Source organism: Propithecus coquereli, unplaced genomic scaffold (assembly GCF_000956105.1).
Source record: "Propithecus coquereli isolate 6110/MARCELLA unplaced genomic scaffold, Pcoq_1.0 Scaffold180, whole genome shotgun sequence".
Lineage (NCBI taxonomy): Eukaryota > Metazoa > Chordata > Mammalia > Primates > Indriidae > Propithecus > Propithecus coquereli.
In genome coordinates, this window is record NW_012142746.1 from 270,704 (window position 1) to 280,428 (window position 9,725).

Below are 9,725 nucleotides of genomic sequence, written 5' to 3' on the forward strand. Positions count from 1 at the left end.
CATTTTTTAAAAGAATTTAGGTCTCTAAATTTAGTTGGACTACTGAAATATTCTCTATTAAGATTAAAGGTAACAAAATTAAATATCAAATCACATTTTTAGATTTCTACCTGACTCCAAAGCTTAATTAGTTTCTAAAAGTTCAAATATTGACAATCCCCTGTTGTGGCTGAAAGCTATATGGACCTTTCCATCATTTATATAATGACATAATTATTATATAATGACAATATATCAATAATAGAAATTTATAACTATTAGAAAATACTTCTTTCCTTCACCATTTTTTTTTGTGTGTGTTAAAACAACACACACCTGTCAAAGCAACTTCATACTATAGTGAAAAGCATGGAAGACATGTACATGTTGACCTATCCTACCGTTTCATTGTTTGGTAATTGCATAATGGAAAAATGGCCAGCATTATTCTAGTAAAAATTAAACTAAATTTTCTCATATTGAATAAGTTAAATATAAGTTTGCCTAAGTTAAGGATAACATATGAAGAAAAAGCCAGGCCATATAATATTAGGAGCTTCAGTCACTGCCCTTACCTCAACTCTTGCAGCAGCCCAGGAGCCTTGAGCCACTACTCTCCCATTGGATAAGAAGCTGCATAAGGAAGAAGAAAGGCCATTCAGGGGCTTTCTGGCCCCATAATTCAACAAATGCCACCACCCCTACGGCCTACAATTGTATTTTAATTATTAGAGGGCAGAGGGTGGCCTGAATTATTATGACCTTCACTATATATAATTTTTAACTTCACAGTTATTTTGAATATCCACCTAGTCCAAAAGCAAAAAAGGCAAAATGTACAGTATTTATGTCTACATCAGGGGATTTTAAGTATAATTGTTTAGCTTTTCTTCAACAGAAGTGCAGACTAAAGGAATTATTTCTAGGAATGATTCAATCCATTTGATTTGTCATTTGTATGTGATTTAAAAAGTTAATATCTCCATCATTAAGTTCATTCAAAAGCACTCTATAAGTACAGGATGATATCACTAGATACTTCTCCATACAAAAAGCCATCGAGGACTTTGTATTGTTACTTAACGTCTTTGGGTTTCAGTTTCACTATCTGAAAAATGAGGGTTTCGGAGAGGATATGTAAGTTTCCTCCCACGTCTGATATTCTATGGTAATACTACTAGGGGCATATTGCTATCCTATAAGTTCTACCATACAATAAAATGTATTTTTACAATTAAACTACAGTGTAAATATCTATAAGGCAATATTATGCTACCTAAGTAATCCTAACAGTGTTTCTTTTCTCAGAAAAAATTTTAATACTCACTTGAGAGTCTTGATCTTTGAATGTATGCTGTGGCATCTGCTCTGCATCAGATATTTCATCTGAAGACTCATTCTTTCTTTTTTGTTTCTTACCCAATGTAATAATGAGTTTGCTGTTTCAAGAGGAAAAAAATAAACAGTAAGACCTCTTTGCATTTTCCCATTTTCGGTCAAATTAAGATTGCCATGATAAACTTTCTTCCATTTTATATCACTTGCATGTCCAATCAAGGATGATAATTACCCTGAAATCCATAATAACATTTTCAAAACATAAACTCTGTTCTAATGGAACAAACATAAACTAATACTACCGTTAACGTATTTCTAAGCACTGAAAGGCAGACAAATCCTATCACTTGTTTTTCAGTCTCAAGATTATTTTTCATGGGAAAAATTTCAGGTGATATAACTGTATTTAATAATAAAAATAATTCATTTATTTTATTATCTTGCAGATTTGGAATGAAGGATTTTTTTCTTTCTACCTCTTATTAAATTCAAATTCCACTTATTGTCCTTGAATCCCTCCTATTCCCTAAAATCGTCTACTTCTTTCTACCCAAGAGTAATTTCTCCCTTAAGTAAGATAATTTAACAATTGTTCTTTAATTCTTTCATTGATGTTAAGGCTTATCTCAGCTTACGGTATGTTCCTAAAGAGTAAAAACTATTATTTTTTATATTCCTACAGTATGTATGTGTCAATATATCTTTATATGTACGTTTATATATATTAATATTTATACATACACATATCAAATAGAATTATCTAAAATGAAGTTTTTTTCTTTCCTTGATGAGGGGTATAAGTACAGAACTCCACATTTCCTTATCTGCATCAACAGATGCAGGGACATAATCTTTTTTCAAAAATTTCAATAGATTTGGGGGTACAAGTGTAGTTTTGCTACATGGATATATGGTATAGCAGGGAGGTCTGGGCTTTTAGTGTATACATCACTCGAATAGTATACAGTGCACCCAATAGGTAATTTTTCATCCCTCAACCCCCCCACCTAGACACATAATCTTAAAGTACCATACTAATCATAAACCATGCTAATTACTAATCAGCAAAATTCTATTTTAGATATCTGTATTCCAGAAATTGAAAACTCACCCAATATTTTCTGGTATATTTCCCAGAAAAGTATCAGAATTCTTTAAGCAATTATTTATTTATATGGGAGAACTTGGAGGTTAAGAGAATGCATTTTGAAATCACAGGGTCAAAGATTTAAACCTTGACTCCTCCATTTACCTATTTGTGAGATACCGGGCAAATTAATTAATCTCCTTTAGCCTTAGCTTCCTTGCCTGGAAAACAGGGATATTATAATAGCTATTTTCACTGTTGTTGAGAATTAAATAGGATAATTTATATTTGCCATTACTATATCCTGACACACAATAATTGCTCAACTAATGGTATTACTTCTAATTATTATGTGCCAGGCACTTTCCCAGGTTCTAGGATTTGAAAATAAAGTGACGCAGTTTCTAACCTTAAAGTATCATAGTTAGACTATGATCATAGTTAAAATGCTGCTATGGAGATTAGTTCAGGATGCAATGTGAACACAGAGGAAAAAGTATTTATGTTTACTGAAGAGTATAAAGGAGGCTTTATAAAAAAGGTAAAGTTTGAGACAGGAATTGTATGATGAAAAGGAGTTTAACAGGTAGTGAAAGAAGAGGCAGGGTACATTACAGACGGGGGATACTACAGAAGAATGAAGAGAATATGTAGTAGTGACAGTATGACAGGAACACACAGAGTACAGACAGAGGGATGAAGCAGAGAGCTGGACAGCTATATAGGGTAAAGATCACAGAAGGCCTTGTATGACATACAGAGAGCTAACATTTTAAGGTCAGCTATTAAAATTTTTAAGAGATGGGGTCTTGCTATGTTGCCTGGTCTGGTCTCCTGGCCTCAAGGGATTCTCCTGCCTCGGCCTCCTGAGTAGCTGGGACTATAGGCACAGGCCACTATTCCTGGCTAAGGCCAGCTTTTAAGCTCCACAGGGCAGGAGGTTTTTTGTTTGTTTGTTTATTTGTGTTTTGAGACACAGTCTCGCTCTGTTGTCTGGTCTAGAGTGCCATGGCATCAGCCTAGCTCACAGCAACCCAAACTCCTGGGCTCAAGCAATCCTCCTGCCTCAGCCTCCCAAGTAGCTGGGACTACAGGCACGTGCCATCATGCTCGGCTAATTTTTTCTATTTTTAGTAGAGATGGGGTCTCGTTCTTGCTCAGGCTGGCCTCGAACTTCCGAGCTCAGTGATCTTCTCCCCTCGGCCTCCTAGAGTGCTAGGATTACAGGCGTGAGCCACCACACCTGGCGAGGGCAGGAATTTAAAAGGAACCTGTCTTGTTCATCGCTGGCAACACATATTTAATGAATAGACACTGAGATATTTTGAATAAATGAAAAACTAAAGCAATTGGAAGATAAAAGAATTTTAAGCCAGGGTGCAATGTGACTATAAGGAGGTAAAACGCAAGGCAGGGAAACCAGTAATAAGGCAAATGACAACTCAGGTGAAAGAAAAAAAGTGTAATCTCGGGCCATGGCAATGTGAATGAAGAAGTGAAGAAAGACCTAACTTTTTATTGTGGAAGCAGACCCAACAGGACTTGGTTATTGACTGGATGACTAAATGTGAGGCAAGAAAAAGCTGTAGAATGATTTCTCCCTACGTTATTCCTGTATTGGAATGATTACCACATTCAACAAGATAACGGTAATTCTTACTTGATGTCCCACCTGTAGTGTTCTGAACATGGGAAGAAGGCAAATAAGAGTAAAAAATATAGCTTATATTGGAAGCAGAAAACCAGAGGCAATATAAGAAGATATTCTGAAACAACATTAAGGAACCAACCACAGTTACACTCCATTCCTTTCCATCACTTTCACTGTTTATTTCCTCCCTCTACTCGTACCTTTTCCTTATGCTCGTTTCCCTCCTAAAATAAAAATTTCCCTTGAGGCTATATTCACTGTTAGATACCACATGATCTTGTTCTTCCTCCTTCTTATCCATAAATTCTCAAAACAGTCATTTCCGTTTCATTCCTCAACCCACTGTAATCTGAACTCTTGAAACCAGTCTCCACATCCAGAGCTTCCACTTATTCAGTGTTTACGATGAGTCAGCCTCTGCGCCGACTTCACACGCATTCTCGCACTTGATGTTCATACGACTCTGAGAGGCAAGGACTATTATTTTAAAAGGAGAGGAAATTGAGGTTTAGAGAAGTGAAATAACTTGCTCAAAGTCGTACAGATAATAAAAATAGAGACAGAAATTAAGTATGCCTTACTCCAAAACCTGAACTCCTAACATCTAAGTCCACAAATGACCTTCAAAAGGCCAAATCCAATAGAAATTTTTAACGTCTTACCTAGTGACTTACAACTAACACTGTTTCCTTTTTGTACCCTTCTGGATTCCATGATACAACAGTCTTCTGGTTCTTGTTAAAACTTCTCTCCCTAAATTTTGGCTCCTTTTTCTCTACCTACTCCTTCAGTGTTGGCTTTCAGCAGCATTCAATCATTGACAACTCTTCTCTGCCAGTCTCTTAAACTTTGGTGTTTCTCAAAGTTCTGTCTTCAGCCTTCTTCCCGCTCTATAAACTGTGTCTGGGTGAATTAATTTAATCTATTCTTAACTACCACTTAGAAGTTGAAGATTCTCAAATCTCTTATCTCTAGCTCAGACCTTTTCTCCTTCAGACCTATATAATCAACAGCTTATTAGACATATCCATGTGGATATCTCAAAGGTATCACAATCTCAAAATGCCCCCAAATCCAATCCCTCATTTTCTGTAAACCTAATAGTCCAACAGTCTACTAATATTAAAGTATAATGTAAATTCAGAAAAGCGCACACGTAAGAGTACCACTCGATGAATTCTCTAAAACTGAAAATACCTGTCTAACCAGCTCCAAATCAAGAAACAAGACATTATTAGCTTCCCAGAAGCCCCCTCTCATGCCCCTTCTAGTAAGACTCTACTCCTGAGGGTATCCAAGAACCTGCTTGTGATTATTTGCTACATCCTAGGGCACTTGTGCAGATGATTTTCAATGGCAAGGTCACGGACAATACTAAGTAAAACTGGGTAGTAGAAATAGGTATATGATACTTTTTCCTACTTGCTATCCCTCTCCAACCTAAACGGGTATTTTCAACTCGTCTGTAGATGAGAACACCACTAGTAAAAGGAGAGTTTAGTTGCTTAAATAACAATTTCCCATGACATGCAAATCAAGGCCTGTTAATACCTTTTAATACATTGCTTAACAAGGCATTTTCTTGATGTTTAATAAGCTAAATGAATTATGTGAAATACATATTCTGATATAGTATCAATGTGGCTGCTTGGAGGCTCAAATCCCACTGAATAAAAACTTCAATAAAATGAGAAGCAGAGATATTTAAATTTTCGTTAAATTTATAAATGACTATGAAGCAGTAATGCTGTTCCTTTTTGGTGGTATGAGGAGATTAAAGGAAGATTCTCTAAGGACAAAGGACTAAGCTGCTTAAACATTTTTATAGATAAATGTTACCTAAATCTCTGGAAAATAAATACTAATTAATAGGTATTAACTACCAAATCAATCTTAAATACCCACTCCCTCTGGTGGTGGGGATAGGTTAGATAAAAATGTTTCCCATCACACCTGTGATAAGCTTTTGTTGTCTTAATTATTAGAAAATTTTACCTAAAAACAAAAAAGGAACTTATATTTATTTTCCATATATTCTATATTTTTCTTCCAACATTGTTCTCTAGGCCTGGAATAGCGTCTTATTTCACAAAACTCATTAACCATTTTTAACAACTCAGGCAAAAATCTCTTTCAAATTCCAGCTTTGTATGAGATATTTCAGATATAGCAGTTTACTACTGAACCTTTTTAAGTCCAAAATGTCACACATGCCCTTTCTATTTTAAAAGAGTACATGTCCACGATAGGAAAAGAGGCCAATTCCAAAGTCATTCTTGACTGACATAATTCTGAGTTTAAAAAAAAAGTATAAGACAAGTGTGGTGGCTTGTGCTTATAGTCCTGGCTACTTGGGAGGCTGATCGCTTGAGCCTAGGAGATTGATGCCAGCCTGGGCAACACAACAAGACTTCATCATTAAAAATACACACACACAAAAAAGTGTGTGTGTGTGTGTGTACACACTTTAAATATATATATATATGTATACATATTTTTTAAAGATTTAAAAACTAGGATTGTTTACGTGGAACATTGAAACTTAAACACCCTAAAGTCGTAGCAATTTGCTGTACATTCTAAAATGGTATCTAGGTAATACTGTAAAGGGGAACAATTAATTTGGTTGTTATCAGATCAGTAGCTCCTAACTGTGTGGGGCAGGCTTTATTAGAAAGCCATCTATTTTTTTTTTTTTTTTTTGAAACAGAGTCTCACTGTGTTGCCCAGGCTAGAGTGCTGTGGCGTCATCCTAGCTCACAGCAACCTCAAACTCCTGGGCTCAAGCGATCCTCCTGCCTCAGCCTCCCGAGTAGCTGGGACTACAGGCATGCGCCACCATGCCTGGCTAATTTTTTCTACATATTTTTAGTTGTCCAATTAATTGCTTTCTAATTTTAGTAGAGATGGGGTCTCGCTCTTGCTCAGGCTGGTTTCGAACTCTTGAGCTCAAACAATCCACCCGCCTTGGCCTCCCAGTGAGCTAGGATTACAGGCATGAGCCACCGCGCCCGGCCCAGAAAGCCATCTATTTAAAATATGGATTCCTCATGAGGAAACATCAGACAAACTCAAATTGAGAGACATGCTACAAAATAACTAGCCATTATGCTTCAAAAGTGAAAATATCTTAAAAGAAAAAGACTGAGCAATTATCCCAAATTGGAGGAGATGACAAAATGCACTGCAGAATCCTGAATTGGATCCCGGCCAATAAAAAAGGGGAACTGACAAAATTTGCATGTGGTAGGCAGATTAGTTAATAGGATTATATAAATGTTTATTTCCTGGTTTTGATAATTGTGCTATGATTACATAAGATGTTAACATTTGAGAAGCTGGGTAAAGAGCCTAAGGGAACTCTGACCTATTTTTGCAAGTCCGACATTATTTCAAAATTAAAATTTAAAAAAATAATACACCAGATTTGTGTGTCCCAACGTCAGGATTCTGATCTAGTTAGTGGAACCCCAATGTGACTTTTAAAATATTCCCCAAGAATTCCGATGTTCTACCAGGTTTGGGAACCACTGGCTCAGAGAAGGTTAATTAGTGTAGAAAACTCTAGGAACAAATATTCAGGATAATGAAATTATTTTAGAGAACATTTAAAATTTCAAAATGCCTTTGGCTACAGTATCTCAGTTGATTCTGAGAAAAACTCTAACATAGGCAAGGGAGGTATTGGTTCCACCATACAGATAGTGCAAGTTCAGCTCTAAAAGATGAAAAAAAGGGCTGGGCATGGTGGCTCATGCCTATAATCCTAGCACTCTGGGAGGCTGAGGCAGGAGGATTGCTTGAGGTCAGGAGTTCGAGACCAGCCTGAGCAATATAGTGAGACCCCATCTGTACAAAAAAATAGAAAAATGAGCTGGGCATGGTGGTGTGCACCTGTAGTTGCAGCTACGCAGGAGGCTAAGGCAGGAGGACTGCTTGAGCCCAGGAGGTTACAGTGAGCTATGATGATGCCACTGCACTCTAGCCAAGGCAACAGAGGGAGACCCTGTCTCAAAAAAAAAAAAGATGAAAAAAACTACCAAAATCACACATCTAGTAAAAGACAATAAAAGTCTCTTTATTCCTAGATTACTATTTCCAACATATCTTACTGACTTTAAAATAAAATGACACATATATTTCAACCAGTCAGCAGATATTTAATACCAAAAAACACAGCTTAGGCTGGGCACGGTGGCTCATTCCTACAATCCTAGCACTGTGGGAGGCCAACGTGGGAAGACTGTTTGAGGTCAGGAGTTTGAGACCAGCCTGAGCAAGAGCAACACCCCGTCTCTACTAGAAATAAAAAAAATTAGCCAGGCATGGTGGCATGTGCCTGTAGTTCCAGGAGTCCTTGGGAGGCTGAGGTAGGAGACTCACTTGAGCCCAGGAGTTGGAGTTTGCAGGGAGGTATGACAGCACTGCACTCTAGCCAGGTCAAGAGAGCAGTACTCTGTCTCAACAAACAAATGAACAAAGCAAAACAAGAGAAAATACAGTTTAATGCCTACAGAGATATATGAAACTATATTATCTTTCAGTAAATTTCTAAGATTTAAGTTTATCTGACTTTCAAGCAACTGGAAATCTCTATTGACTATACAATGACAACAAATAGCCATAAATGTTATCTTAAGGAAGTCAGATGCTTCAAAAGTAGAAAAAATAAGATCAGTTAAGCAAAATACCCAATTGGTACAAAGCACTCCATTCTTCCATCATGGATTATAAAGAGTTTACTGTATGAATTCTAAAATAAAATTTCTTTACAAATGAAAATAAAATTTTGTTATGAATACATTCTTCAAATAAATTGACAATATGCTATTCTAAGGAGAAATATCTCCAAGGTAAACAAGTAACAAAGTAATGCAGAATTTAAAACAGAATATATTAACAATAAAGGCTTTATGCAAGCTTTTTTTTTTTTTTTTTTGGAGACAGGGTCATGCTCTGTCACTGCGGCTAGAGTGTAGGTGCGCAGTCACAGCTCACTGTAGCCTCAAACTCCTGGACTCAAGTGATCCTCCTGCCTCAGCCTCCTCCGTAGCTGGGACTACAGGCATGAGCCGCTGTGCCTGGCCAAGTTTTGATTTTTAAAAAACATTAAAAATGTTATCAATGTTAGCAAAATGTAACAACAGATATTCAGACAAGTAAAAAGCTAAATATCAAAACATGGGTTGTTTCTGATAGCAAAGGGCAATTTCAAACCAAGGTATGAATGTGAAATGTTAATTCATTTGATAAGTATAGGCACTAGAAAACTGCAGTGTTTATACTTGATATGTTTATATTTGATTTCCAGATGTCATTTATGCACTCATCTAAATTGTGCCCACATGTTATTAGTAGGTGCTTTGTAACAAGCTGCAATCTACACTGTATCAATCTGTAATTGCCCCTGTTCATTCTCTCATTGCAATAATTGGACAAACAATGAATTGTACCCAATTAGTCCATTTGTTGTAATTAATATACCCCAATTCATCATAAGTGAAGAAAACAGGCAAAAATACTATTTCACATTTTTTCTTTGCAAGCCAAGTGAAAGGTATTGAGGCAATTTTAAAAGTCCTCAAGTATAAACTTTTTTAAAAAAGAAACACATTTAACTTGCTGAAATGACTCCCATTTAAAGTTCAACTCAAGACTTCGGCTTAGGCC

The 9,725-nt window shown here is 36.4% G+C and overlaps 1 protein-coding gene across 1 annotated transcript in view; it reads right to left on the reverse strand.

Annotated features, from left to right (window-relative positions):
- The window catches only part of CHD9 (chromodomain helicase DNA binding protein 9), a 220,698-nt gene that overhangs the window by 98,252 nt on the left and 112,721 nt on the right, over positions 1-9,725 (reverse strand). Inside the window, exon 4 of the mRNA XM_012642605.1 lies at positions 1,307-1,418. Coding sequence (XP_012498059.1) covers positions 1,307-1,418 — 112 coding nt within the window. The remainder of the gene's footprint in view (positions 1-1,306; positions 1,419-9,725) is intronic.